The sequence below is a fragment of the Enoplosus armatus genome, chromosome 1 (assembly GCF_043641665.1).
Source record: "Enoplosus armatus isolate fEnoArm2 chromosome 1, fEnoArm2.hap1, whole genome shotgun sequence".
Lineage (NCBI taxonomy): Eukaryota > Metazoa > Chordata > Actinopteri > Centrarchiformes > Enoplosidae > Enoplosus > Enoplosus armatus.
Window position 1 is genome coordinate 19,014,899 of NC_092180.1, and position 14,407 is coordinate 19,029,305.

The following is a 14,407-nucleotide window of genomic DNA, read 5'->3' on the forward strand; positions in this document are numbered from 1 at the left end:
ATTCAAGCACAAGTGTTAAGACACAGATGTGTAGATTGAATCATTAACTCATCAAGGTTCTTATAAATGAAAAGAAAAACAAGCACAGCACAGTACTAGTAATACAATGAGGGTTTCAAACACTATCCAAGGAGTGTTTTATCTTGTGAGACACTTAAGCAGCTAATGGGAGCAAAATAGAACTAACAAAGGCACAGCTTGTACTTTTGTCAGATATTTAAAGGGTTTTTATTGACTCATGGCAGGAATAACTTAAATCATTCAAGCTTACCTGAAACATCTGCTTTCAAACAGAACCTACATGTAAAGTTTCTTGAGATCTTCAACTAACGATTATTTTCATTATCAGAAAATTTAAGGATTTAAAACAGAAAAAGCAGCAAATCCTCACATTTGCCATTTCAATTACATTGTGATTGACCAATTAATTGACTAACTGTTTCAGTCCTAGGTCCATATAGATTTGTAAAAGGATCAGGCCCTTTAGAAAGACAGAACTCTTGATGATATCAAGTGTCTCTGACAATATGTGCAATTTATCGTTAAGTGAATTTTTACTTACACCTACCTTAAACATGTCACCTTAGCCAGAATCTTGGCAGCTACTTGAATCCTAACCTAACTAGCAAGCAGTAAAGTCATTTTGCAGCTCCGGGATGCAGTTGTTCGACGGTTTAATGACAACTATGCAACAGAGTTAAGATGTAGAGCAGCCACACTAACACTCTGTGGTTTCCACATGAAGGCTTCTGGATTGCCAAATGGTAACATGTGTTAACACATAGTTACAGGCCAATTGCATTATGAACTTATACTAACAGTAGCATAACAGACGGTAGCTTACCGGGCCCTTTGCTGCAGGTCATCCCCTCTCTCTCTCTCTCTCTCTCTCTCTCTCCACTGCCTTTCCGGGCTCTCTACTATCAAAATAAAGCGAAATGCCCCCCACTTTTCACAGCAGACATTTTAACTTGTCATAGCAGGAAAAGCAAAGGTAAAACTAATTTCACAAGTGATGGTTCAGTTCCATCGAGTGTCCCAGAAAGCCATGACAGTGAGCCAACTCAACTAAATAGAATGCAGTCGTTTTTAATGTTATCAGTAACGTCTGTGCTTTTCCTGCTATGACAGGTCAAAATGTCTGATGTGAAAAAAAAGTCGACACAACGCAGCAATTTGAGCCGTTTTCATGAAACATTTGTAAATGTGAATTTGAAAACAAATTAGTGGCACGCAGCTGGAACCTTGCAGTTTTAGGGAAGTTGTTTTTTTTTTTTTGATCCATTAAAAAGATCACATTCACACTAACGGCAACAGCAAATCAACTTAAGCTGCATTTGTACAGGAATGAGTCAATGCTTTGTGGTATATACAGTATATAACCTTTTCTTTGAGAGGAATAATTTGGTACGTTTTATCGCAGTTCAGACAGAAAAATCAGTGGTGCCTGTGCAAGATCACACTAATTATTATTATTTATATTTTATTTTTTTACAGTTTCACAATATAACTACACTCAACTCAATACAAGGACCTACACTACATCACTTTACACCCTTTGAAACAGATTTTTATTGTGTCTTGTTTTGGATGACTGTTGCAGTGCCTTATTTAACTTGTTTGACGGTTATCAGCCTGTCTGTGTGTTTTAATGGAAAAGGATTCTGACCAAAGGCTTGTGAAGACTGAGCTCATTGTGGAGCCACATAACGAACATAATGTTCTCTCTTTGGCTTTGGCTAGAATCATCTTATGATAGATTCACACCAGGCCAAATCAGATTTTATGACTGGTCACTTTAATTGATAGGCATTACATATTAAATGATCAGCATCTATTTTAAATTGTAAATAATCTTGACATAGATTAAAACCGGAAAAGTCCGTCCTTCTTCCCAAACACCTGGGGATTTTTTTTTCTGTAGCTTGTTCTTTGTCACTTGAGGTGAACCAACTCATTCACTTCCAAGCACATAAAATATGAGTGTGATGCTCTGTAGGAAACAAACACAATGCACCTTGGTTATGATGCAGGTGTGAAGGCCCAAAAGTTAGATGTTAGCAACCTTAATTAGCATTAGCCATTCTGTGAGCTAAACCTGCTTCTTTACTGCTGGAAGCCATCAGATCCCCTGTAAGACTTCCACTAGCTGTTTGTTTGGGAGAAGTTAAAGAAAGCAGACCAGCTCCTCATCTACGGTACTTTTTTATAACCAGTGTAGAGACAACTGTAAAACTCTGTGACAGTAAATGGAACTCGAGAGAGTGTCCTGAAATGTTAATTATAATTTGCCAAATCCAGCAGCTATACAACCTCTCTGTAAATTGTTTCTAATCACACCGCGTATCATTTCATCACTAAAAGATGAACTGACTGGTGGTCCTTGCCTGTACAAACGTTTTGATACACTAACTGTACGGGAAGTTGACATTCATATTCAAAACAAAATCCTAACATGTATGCATTAATGTGTGTGATGGTGTGTTGATACTTACACTGTTGTTCATTACATATTGTTGATAATCATATAATGCCTATATTGATATTATCATGCTATTGGACCTAACTGCATTTGCACTTGCACTATTAACACTAATATTAAAGTAACTCACTAGTGTTTATTTTATATAAAAAATATAAAGTTTAAAGTGTATTTCAGCACATAACTGTTTGTCTTGTGAAGATCTGTCTGTCCTTCTCTGTCGTCCCTCAGTTCCTCTCTGGCTATGTTTACATTATATATTACAGCCAGATGCTAGTGAGCTAAAAGGAATACATATCTGTTTGTTTAAACTGCCCTGTGCATCATTGTTTTACATTGTGTTTGTTTTGAAATGCTGCATTATGTTGTAATATGATTTACAGTTGCCTACAGTACTGACCCATGATCAAATATAATGTTGACATTGAACTTTCAGTGTTCATGCAATTTAAAATACAACTGTGTTCACTAAAACTGGACTTTTCTCCTTTCTTGAACGATCGGAAGATTAAGAGGTAAATTGACAGGGATGAAATTAAGTAGTTTTGTCTTTCTTCCATTTTGACGTACAATAGTTCATCTGAAGAAAAGAGCATTCAGCTATTCACAGAAGATCCTTCAAAGCTGTGTTATTACAAAGTTGAAAGGTTTAGCATCAGTTTACAGACTGGAAATGTTTACCTTTTTCGTTCTTAAAAAAAAAAAAAAAGACCTCACTCCAGATTTACTGGCAAATGTCATGAATAACAGATTAAGAGTGGCTGAAAACATTAAAAAAATTATAGTTTTTAGTGCATGGTTTGCATGGATAACCTGCCAAAGAGCACGATTTTTGTTTTGTTTAGTTTGAGCGTCACAGAGGGGTGTGTGTATGTCTCCCCAGCGCTTTTATTTCACTAACCTTCCCGTTCAGACAGTCTCCTCTCTGAGACGCCGTCTGTCGTCATCGTGATTTATGAGTTTAATAAAACCCTGTGTGTGTGTGTGTGTTTGTGTGTGTGTGTGTGTAGCTCAGGGCCATACTGTCCCTTACAATCACTCCACAAGCTCTCTTTTCACAACCTCTCCCTCCCTCCGTGGCTGACAATAGCTGTGAATGTGGCTGTGAATGTTTTGGAAGTGCCCTTGTCAGACTGGTGTCCTTGAGCGAGGGCACGGTTGTTACTGCCAGTTTGTTAATTTCAAACTTGGCTTGATGTTCCCTTAAGGGATGCAGGAGCAAAACTAAATAACTGCTACGTAGTTTTGATGGAGATACCGGCCTTCTGTGTGTGTGTGTGGTGAGTCTCTGTACAGCTGATGGCACATCCGTGTTTTACTAACTCAGCAGAAAATAATTCGTTAAATGGAATCATCTTCAACTATATGTGAAAACTATTTCGCCTTCATAATTCTTTAAATGAGGCACAAGTTTAATATCTTGGAACAAATATTCAAGTATCTGGTGGCGTTTCGGTCCTTTGTCACTGTAATGCTTTTATGTCCTCATGCATTGATATCACATTGAACAGGTACGTTTGTGTGTCTTTAATTTGCTGCTTTTAAATTCAGACACCTCTGATCACGATGGAGTAAAAGAATATTAAACCTGCTACAAACTGCCTTTTTTAAACCCACACAGAGTTTTAATGTGTTTTTCACTTTTGTACAGTAAAAAAGAAAAGTTGCATAAAACTATAAACAATGTGCTAGCATATACAAGATCAAATGATCCTTGTCATGAAACTTTACATTCAAGTTCCACAGATAGAGTACATAGCTACCAGAAAGATTGATTTTTGGATAACTTCATATGCAACAGGAAATGCCTGCAGCCAATAAAGGAATTCATAACGCAGATAGTCATTGCTTTGAGGACCAGTGTGAACTGTTGATGTGTTAATATTTTAAATATGTTTCAAGTGAAGAAAAGGAAAGAACACAAGTAGAAAAGAATATTTTCTTGACCATTGGCCATTATTTATAATATCCCAGAAAAACACAAACATTGATTGATGAATCATCTATAAATAAGACTTTTTTTTCATACAACAACCATGAATAATACTGCCAGTGTAAAAAAGAAAAGGTTTTATAACAATACAGTAGGCTTCAATCTTGTACACAAAACCCCCAAAAAACATTACACAGAAATTCAACATCTCCTTCTGATATATACTGTTTCCTCGATGTTTAGCTTCTAAAATTCAAAGGCCCAATCTGTGGAATACAAATATAAACAAAGTTCATTCCTGTATAACAACAAAACAGGACGTTACAGAGACTTTATTTCCTTCTGAAGCTGCCAACAACTGTCTGGTTTCCACTGACGCCTGATATGGTAAAAAATAAAATCTCAGATTGGGCTTTCAAGTTACACCACATAATCAGAACAATCAGACGGCACATCTGTGATTCCCAGCCACATTTAACACATTTAGAAAAAAACAGTTGGCATTTTTTTGTTTCATAAAACTAACACCAAGGCCATGTGTCTTATTACACCTGAAGGACTATTGCTGCTGATAATGTGTGAGCGTACGAGGCACGATTACTTGTTGAAGCAGAATAGGTGACAGAAACCTTTGACATTCATTGATTTCTAGACTGCTTTGATTCTGAATAGTGCGAAACAAACCTGCTATAGCTGCATTTCTTTTTTAAATAACTAAACTACTAACAGTTGGCAAGCAGAGACAGTGAATCATAATACATTAAGAACGATCAGCCAGTTTGCTGAAAGTCATTTAAGGACTGGTTCTTAATCTGGGCAGGGTTTGACATTCAAGCTATGGAGCCAATAAACTGTAGCTTTTAAACTCATAACTTCCACAATCACAGCTGACTGAGCCTGAACTGAATTCACTCAAGTTAAGTCCCTACAGGGAGTCACACACACACAGACACACACAGACACACACACACACACACACACACACACACACACACACACCCACACACACACACACACACACACACACACACACACACACACACAGTAGGATAAAAGAAGACGACATCTGTTTTAATATAGTTTAAGATGAATGCTGTCTTGGGGTCTGGCTTCTATTACAACTTTTCAATCATTAAAACATTATTAACACTGTCCCAGTGCATTTTGAAAAGTGGTTCTTATTTCAGCATTGTAAATTGTCTAAATAATTTTCCATATTACCAGTCCTGTTAGACCAAACACCAGGTTTGAATGTTTTACTGTCTAGGTCTGAATTGCGACTGTGATACCTGATTAATTGCAGGGGTCTTGTCTTAAAGATGAGTGTCAGTGAACATGGTGTGCTCCTTTTTCACAGAACTTAAGGCCTTGAAGGCGTCCACAAACTCATCTTCCTCCACATACTGAAAGACAACACATGAGATTACAATTAGGTATTTAAAAAGCCTGCAGCAGTTACAGTGCGTATTGTAAACCCAGTGACAGAGAGCCAAGGTGACACAGTGATACTCTGTAGAGGGATTTATTTCTTTTACTGAGTTACCAGTAAATGATAATGATTATTAGTTAACTTCTGATGCTTAGTCCTTCTGAGATTATGCTAAATCAGTTTGTTATTAAGATTATAATTTAATACATTCATTTTGAATTGACAACATGGTATTTTGATCAGAGAGCTTTGTTAGTTTTTATTATATTTGATTCAAGGCGATCCTTTTTCAAGGAAAGGCTGTGTTTTTGAGCCACAATTCCACCATCTGCAAAGATCAGGTAATGCCAGGTAAAATAAAATGCTTCCAAAGCACTTTCATTCTTTCATTTCCAACAAATTATCTCTTATTAAATGACCACTTGACCTCAGAGTAAATGCAACCTAACCCTCTGTCAGTACTGTAACTGCTGTACTCTAATTTCATTGCAATTTAAAATAATAATTTAACATAAACATATTTCCGTCCTCACCAGTCCAGAGTCTTGTCCCAGCGGGTTGTCCCAGCTTCCTTCCTCCATCATCAGTGACTTCCTGTCAATTAGCTGACTGACGCTACGGTGCAGGGAATGCTGGGAGTAGGCCTGACTGAGGTCTGTTTGGCTGGGAACCCGCAGGACAGACATGGGGCTGAACTGTGAGCTGCTGCCGACTATCTTTGTGTCCATCAGACCCTGAAAAAGAGATTTGTTTTAGACAGTGATTTAAAAGACAATACCAGTGTTTTACATGTTTGAACAGATTTATTACAAATCCTATGTACTTTATATTACTGCTAACCATTTTCCAACGCATGCTGTAGCTTTAAATCTGCACTGCAATACCAAAACAACAACCTAAATGTTCACTCTTGTGGATTACACAGCCTTACTACTCACCTGACTGCAAAATGATTTTCATATGGAACTGAAATGAACGGAAACCAATGGCAGCTAAGAAACACTGTGGTATACTCTGAAGTAATAGTGTAAGGCATACATAATCTAATCTATGGTACACTGGATAAAACATACAAAAACATTGGTGTGTTCCTTTAATTGCAGTTCTACCCAAGAAAAGCTTCAAATTAGTAAGAAACAAAACAAGTTGAACATTTTCATCCAATAAATATGTTGTTTCAAAGCTCAAATGCAGGCCTTGTGTTATCTGGATGTTATTGTTACATGTCAACTAAATCTAGGTAACATGGAGATAAACAGATTATTGACTCATATAACATCAACAATCAACAGGGGGCAAGGATTGGCCCTTTTGGATCATACATATGTTCACAACACACACACACGAAACCAATTTAGCTTGAGCCATAAAACAAAGTAAAAGATTACTAGAAAGTACAACTCAGTTTTCAGCAGCAGATGTATGAACACTGTAACACTGTATTTAAGGAAAAACAGCAGACTGTACAGCATTTGTCTTACCTTTACAAACCAACCATTGTAATATAATAATTCATCGTATGACACACACACACACACACACACACACACACAGCATGCATACACAAACATGCATAGAAAGGCGCCCACACAAATTCACAATCCCGTACCTCAGAGTACACAGTGTAGCTTTTAAGCATAACGTTGCTGATCTCAACACAGTCTGCTACAGTGTCAAACTGCAGGGGGACAATAGAATAAACATTTAGGGTTTTGACACTAAGTATAAAAATTGTCTTACTGTGGCACGATCAGGGAGGAGCACAGAGCTGGAGTGATGTTTAGAGCACAACTCAGGACAGGGCCTCTGAGAGACAGAGACAGAGACAGAGAGAGAGAGAGAGAGAGACAGAGAGAGAGAGAGAGAGAAAGAGAGAGACAGAGAGAGAGGGAGGGAGGGAGACAGAGAGAGAGAGAGAAAGAGAGAGAGAGAGAGAGGGGGAGGGAGACAGAGAGAGAGAGAGAGAGACAGAGAGGGAGAGAGAGAGAGAAAGAGAGAGAGAGGGAGGGAGACAGACAGAGAGGGAGAAAGAAGGGGAGGGAGGGAGAGAGAGAGAGGGAGGGAGAGAGAGAGAGAGGGAGAAAGAAGGGGAGGGAGGGAGAGAGAGAGAGGGAGCGAGAGGGAGGGAGACAGAGAGAGAGGGAGAAAGAAGGGGAGGGAGGGAGAGAGAGAGAGAGAGGGAGGGAGAGGGAGGGAGAGAGGGAGAGAGAGAAAGAGAGGATGGAGAAAGTAGTATAGAAAGGAGGGGAAGATTGACAGAATGAAAAAAGCAAAAAGAGTGAAAATTAAAAAATCTTTATGGTGGAGAAATTGAAATAGATGGAGCAGTAAAACAAAATGGAAAACAAGTGAAAAAGTTAGAAACTAACTGAATAAACCATTATTCAACCAGTGGACAAAGGTGAAAAATGTAATAACAGTGTCATTGGTAGTTATTGGTAATATAAATAATAATGAATAAATATAATATATCAGATGAAATGTTTCTATTTCTAAAATGCTAATTTATATATATGAGAAAAACTGTATGAGTATGATTTATGTAAAAACATCAAACAAATCCAAACTTTTGTTCCAGGGGTTTTTTACTGAGCAAAAGTGTTATGCAACTCCTTGTTTATGAAAGCTTTAACAAGGACATACGAACATGTAGGGGTAGGTTTCACCATCCTCACTGTTAAAACTAAACCAGTTCCTCACTGGTAACAGAAAATAATTTCAGCTCTCCAGTAACAGTTGTTGTTTCAGCCCCCTCTGGTGGATCAAAGATTAAGACACAGCTGCAAATACAGGGTTTTCTAAAATGTGTACAATCTGCAGAAAAACTGTTTTGATAGAGTCACTCAAGAAATCAAACAAAATACTTCCAAAACGTCCTCCTCTGTTTCACCTCCACTCTTCCGCTGCCTAACTTTTCTTCTTCTTTTACCTCTTTGTAAAGCCGACTACCTCTCTGTCTTTTCCCCTTTCAACCATCTTGTCACTCTCTCCTTCACTGAGCGCTCCCCTCACCATGCACATCTCTCCCGCGGACTTCCTGGTCTTCTGAAGCATGACCAGCGGAGGGCGCTCTCTGGCTGATGGATTCTTCCTCAGGGCTCTGGAAGGGAAAATAAATTATTCACACCCGTTTGTTCTTGGTCTTATTCAGATTAAATTGCCTGTGTTTTTACGTACTGTGGAGAGTGTTGTGTTTTGCAAAGACATGTCGACGTGATGCTCTGTTTTATGTGTTAGTGCAGTTTTTCTATTCAGGCCTTAAACCTTTTACATGCTGCATATTACATTTGAATACCTTTGCAGCACCAGGCCCAGCAGTAAGGCCAGCAGAAATAGACCCAGCAGGGCTAACAGCAAGATGAACCACAGCTCAGAGTAAACTGGTGTTGCTGACATGCTGACGTCCTGTTTACCGCTGTCTTCAGGCTCAAGAGGAACTGAAGAGAGAGAAAGAAATGAGTAAGTTACTTGTTGAAGTAAATGTTTCATTCCATGTAGTTTTGTGTATTTGCTGTATTTATTTCTAATTGACCTTACTCTGCTTATGTACCATATATGCTTTGGCAACATTCCTTTTCAAAACATCAATACCAATAAAGAAATAAGGAAGAGGATGTGAGAGACAGACGGAAACAGAGGTTTCTGAGTCAAATTCAGGTTTGATTTTACACCAGGATGATTGTAGCAGAGTGTGTGTATGCGTGCACAGGTGTTACCTAGGCCTGCGGCAGGGCTATATCTGATGGTGGGAGTACTGGCACTGCCACTGGCTGTGGTACAAGTCACCTGAAACGACAGGGCTAAGAAGAACAGAGGGAGAGAGGAAGAGACAGAGCACAAGAAAATATTTTAGGTTAAAATTAAGTTAGATTCTGATATCTGGCTTGTCCTCATTACCAACCTGACAGCCAATCAAATAAGTTCTTATACATTAAAGAATGAAATTTGTAGACACTTGAATATGATATAGTTGTATCAATAGCTTATTGCCCATGATTGTTATATGACCCATACACAAGTCAGCCAAAGCTAATTCATTTTACCAATATTTCATCCTTTGATGCTAACCATATCGATGCTAAAGGACTGGTATGTGTTAACCAATCCTGTTAAACAAAGTTAGACTTAGAGGCTTCAAACTGTTTTTATTTAAATGTCTGTTTTTTTGCAGCTTCTGTATTGTTTATCTGTAGCGGCAGCCATTCTTCCTAAAACAGTGTGTATTTATCTGTGTTACCATCTCGTATAAATGTGTAAGTAGATATTTATGTGTGTGTTTGGCGTGTGCGTGTGTGTGCTCTCACTTTTCTGTGAGGTGCGTGGAACATGGAGATAGCTGTAGAAGCCAGTATAGACCCTCAGCTGGCTCTCAGTCACACTGTACTCCTTCAGGTACCCGTTGAGGGAGAAGGACCCCGCCCAGTCCAACCAAATAACTGTCAGGTTACTGTCCACTGAGAGAGGAGACACATACTGGGGGGCTGGAGGGAGACAGACAGGGGGGACAGGAGAAACTCTGGATGTGTGTTTATGTTTCTTATGACTGCTTAGCTGGGAGCGGTTGAGGGACTGGATATGTTTGTTACCTTCGCTGAGTGTGGTAACAGTAGTCCAGTTGGAGGCAGTGCTGCCCATGTTGTTGAAGCAGGCAGCTCTCAGCTGATAGGTGGAGTAGGGTCGGAGACCTGCACAGATTACTTCAGTTGTATATTTACACAAAACACACAACACGGACCGGCAGACAACACACCTTTTGTCCTTTTTTGATGAAGGCTTGCAGTCTCTCTCAGTTCAGCTCAATCATCCTTATTTACAAAGATTTCACCTGCCTCCTACTCATGGTGAATGCTTAACTCTTTGTAGATCCTAGTAGTGGTTTTTATGAATGGGTCACTCACTACTTGGAATTCTGAACTTAACGAATTTTCCACTTTTAATTGTATTACTGATCATTGTTCTTTCTTATTCTTTTCTTTTTCTCAATGATATTTCAGCGCAGGTTTCCTGTACAGTGTTTTGGTACATTTACTGTAAAGTGTGTCAGGACATCTTAGTGTAAACATGCATTGAAAAAAAAAATCACGACTTGACATAAAAACTGAGTGACCTGTGACATTGTAGCTCTTCCTTTTGCCAAAGAAACAGATTTCTGTCTGTCCTTCAACGCAAGGTAGTGGCGCAGGCTGGGGGGGCTGCGGGCAAGTTGATCTGAGATGTAGCTCACAGCTGGAAACAGACAGAAAGAGAGTCAAAGAGCGAGAGTGAGATTATGGTATCAGTGTCTGTTCACACAGTCTTGTTTCACTCACTCTGAGCACAAATTGTTTTTCCTGTGTTGAAAAAAACACTGAACAATGTGCAGTATGTTTTCTACTCACCTCTCGATGACTCCATTAGGTGCCTGAGGCTCGTCCCATTCCAGCTCAACAGAGCGGGAGGTCAGGGTGACGGGGCGAGGAGGAGGCTGGTGGGCTGGGGGTGCAGCCAGGGTGTGGAGCTCACTCAGTGGACCCTGGCTACAGCACTGTCAAATGTTCGAAACAAAGATTTATAGTTTTTCTGAGTGTACCACTACAGGATCCTGACAGACTTGAGTTCAGGGAGTGTTTTGAAATTAAAAATACTCAGTGGTGAAACAAGTACCTCTGGTCAAGCATTTTACAGCAAGCAGTTAAACTGTGTTAAATATTACTTCACATAAATATTACTCAATTATAATATTACTTACCTATTTCATAGTACTAGTTCACTGTGCTATTTTATTTAGCAGTGGTGTAGCCTACAATGTTTTTCTAAAATGAGACAAAACTGAATCTGTGATCTCACTGTTAAGTATTAGTATATATATATATATATATATATAGTATATATTAGTATTTACCTGATAACAGGTGCAGGCCTCTACTCCTACCCAGTACTGGGTGTAAGGACGTAAACCATGGAGTGTCTGCTGCTGGGATGTACCCTCTGAGAGCTACAGGAAGGGGATAGTGTGGGGGTAGGATATGTTTAAGTTTTGGGTGAATATAGTATTCAGAAACATATACTGGGTGGGCCAGGGAGTAAGAAGGAGACGGAAGAGGAGGGAGTGTAGAAAAGGGAGGACTGGTGACAAAGACTGAAATCCAACTGAGAAACTCAGTTATTATTAAGTACGTTGTTAAAAGTTAAATCATGTGCTTTACCAGAGTGTGGTTGTTGTGGTCCAGTGAGAACACTCTGTAAAGGCTAACAATCCCATTGGGTCGGGCAGGAGGATGGATGTCCACTACTGCCGAGGTTGCTGAAACACGCAGGAAAATAGGCGGACCTACACCCTCAGGTGGGGCAGGTCCTGTTCTCCCATTGGCCCACAGACTGGCAGAGCGACCGGCTGAATTCACTGCCCACACCTGTCGGTCAAAATCACATATTAGTGAATAATATCATGAAGATTTCATTCGCATATATAATTGATAGTGAATAATAGAGAGAGTGAACAAAGTGAGAGCCAGACATAAACTTTTTTCTCCCTTCATTAGGATTTTAGATGCATTTTATGAACTCTTAATGATGAAAGCTTCTCTTTATTACCCAGCATCCACCAGACCACCAAAAGGATATAAGTCAATTCATTGGACCATCCATCAAAACTACCATCAGCAGTGAGAGCAAAACCTTTTCAACATGCAACCCAACACTAACATATCTGCATGACAATTACTTTTCACCTTCATCAAGGAGTTATTCTCACACACACACACACACGCGCACACACAGAATAATCTTATTTGTGTGCTTGTGTTGGGTATAATTAGAGGGTGTACACAGCACAGGGTCAGGCAGGGTGGAGATTTGCATGTGTAAGTCATCTGTAGCCTGTCAGAAGTAGTGCAGAAGGCAGATGGATGGGTCTGAGCTTTACTGTGGAAAGTGTGTGTGTCTGTGTGTGCGTGGTGTGTTGTTTGTAGCTGGGATGGCGGGTTTTGTGCGTGTATGCGCATGCATGCAAGTGTGTTAAGAGTTGAATTAACCTCAATAATAGTCAATTAGGCTGTGATCAATCAGACTGATTGATCTAAGTGACAGCACAGATGGACTGAGATGGGAGAGGGGAAAGAAGAATGGAAGATGGAGAGACTGGGAATGAGGAGGACAGGAGGAAGGGTGGACAAGACACAAGGAGAGGAAGCAGGAGAAAGTTCGAGCTGTGCCGTTTTGCCATTTTTGTGGCTACAAATGAACGTGCCTGGATGATGACAGGTGTAGTTCTGCAGATAAGATTATATTGAATTTGTGCTTGTATTTTCACGTGTTATAACTTATGGGCTTTAGTTGACAACTCCAACAACACAAAAAACCCTTTCATGTATGACAAACTTGGCCTCTTTCACTTTGATATACATGTTTTCCCTGTGACGTATATTTAAATACACATAAAACATGTTGACTTGATTTCTGTACTGTATTATAATAGTTTACACTAATATGTGATTCTTATGTCAACAAAAACTACTATAAAATAATTTTGCCCCAAACACACAATTTTAGTGTCTAATACAACATAAATCCATTAAACTCACAAAGGGACAGACACATCTGCCCTTGAACATTTACTTGTTTATTAGTATTTGTGACTCTGTGCCTACAGTTCCTCTCTGAGAAACCAACCTGGACTCATCCACTGGTCCGTGAAACTGTCTGCTGTTTTTAAAGGGGATGAGAGGAGCTGATGTGATTGGCCGTTATTATGGCCCACCCAGGAAGTCCTGTTTGAAAGCTTACCATACACAAAGACACCACAAAACATTTATTCTTCTTTGAGGCAGGCGAGTTATTACGACAGAAATCTTACAAATACACATTAAAAGGTGTTCTACCTGGTGTAGATGTATGTATGTATGTTACTCACTAATGCAGTGTGTTGCTAGAGTTGAGGCAAAAGTTGATCCAGGATCAACCTGCACTTTTATTGTACTGAACATGGCCTGAGGCAGCAGTTAAATACACGATCTGTGACTAGGACTGTCTTAGAGACAAAGAGCACAGAAGGTGCAAGCTTGGATAAAAAAATCTAAATGTAGTGATTCGAAAATTTTGGCTGCAACTAAACCTGTTACTAAATCTGTTACACAATAATAATACACAACATAAGTTTCACAGTAAGTACTTTTTCTGTGTTTATGCATTATCAGCCTTTTGGGACATTGTCTATACTGGCGTGCGGTGGATGGAGGAAGGGGAATGGCGAGAGGGAGGTGGCAGGAATGAATGAAGAATGAAGGAAAGGACAGGAGCCTGTGTGAAGAAGTGAGAGGGATGAAAGGAAGAGGATGCGTTAGGTAAAGGGCATGCTGTCACCCTGTTAACGAAAAGGTCAAAGAGAAGCAGTTAATGGGTGTGAGAGACGCTCTCTTTGTGTTTGTGTGTGTGTGTGTGTGTGTGTGGAGAGTAGGTGTCAGACAATTTACAACTAAAAAGGGGATTACAAAAGAAACTTCATTTTTAACTTCTAACATCAACCTGCTGAGGAAGACTTGTCATTGGCTAAATCTGGCAAATTTACATCAAAATGATGTCTATT

At 39.4% G+C, this 14,407-nt stretch overlaps 1 protein-coding gene across 1 annotated transcript in view; it reads right to left on the reverse strand.

The window, feature by feature from the left end:
- Positions 1-5,691: 5,691 nt before the first annotated feature.
- The window catches only part of ush2a (Usher syndrome 2A (autosomal recessive, mild)), a 190,163-nt gene continuing 181,447 nt past the window's right edge, over positions 5,692-14,407 (reverse strand). Inside the window, exons 83-94 of the mRNA XM_070906384.1 lie at positions 12,030-12,236; positions 11,726-11,818; positions 11,223-11,368; positions 10,952-11,070; positions 10,431-10,529; positions 10,149-10,325; positions 9,561-9,644; positions 9,140-9,281; positions 8,857-8,944; positions 7,454-7,522; positions 6,378-6,578; positions 5,692-5,818 (exon numbers count right to left, since the gene is read on the reverse strand). Coding sequence (XP_070762485.1) covers positions 5,729-5,818; positions 6,378-6,578; positions 7,454-7,522; positions 8,857-8,944; positions 9,140-9,281; positions 9,561-9,644; positions 10,149-10,325; positions 10,431-10,529; positions 10,952-11,070; positions 11,223-11,368; positions 11,726-11,818; positions 12,030-12,236 — 1,515 coding nt within the window. The 3' untranslated portion in view covers positions 5,692-5,728. The remainder of the gene's footprint in view (positions 5,819-6,377; positions 6,579-7,453; positions 7,523-8,856; positions 8,945-9,139; positions 9,282-9,560; positions 9,645-10,148; positions 10,326-10,430; positions 10,530-10,951; positions 11,071-11,222; positions 11,369-11,725; positions 11,819-12,029; positions 12,237-14,407) is intronic.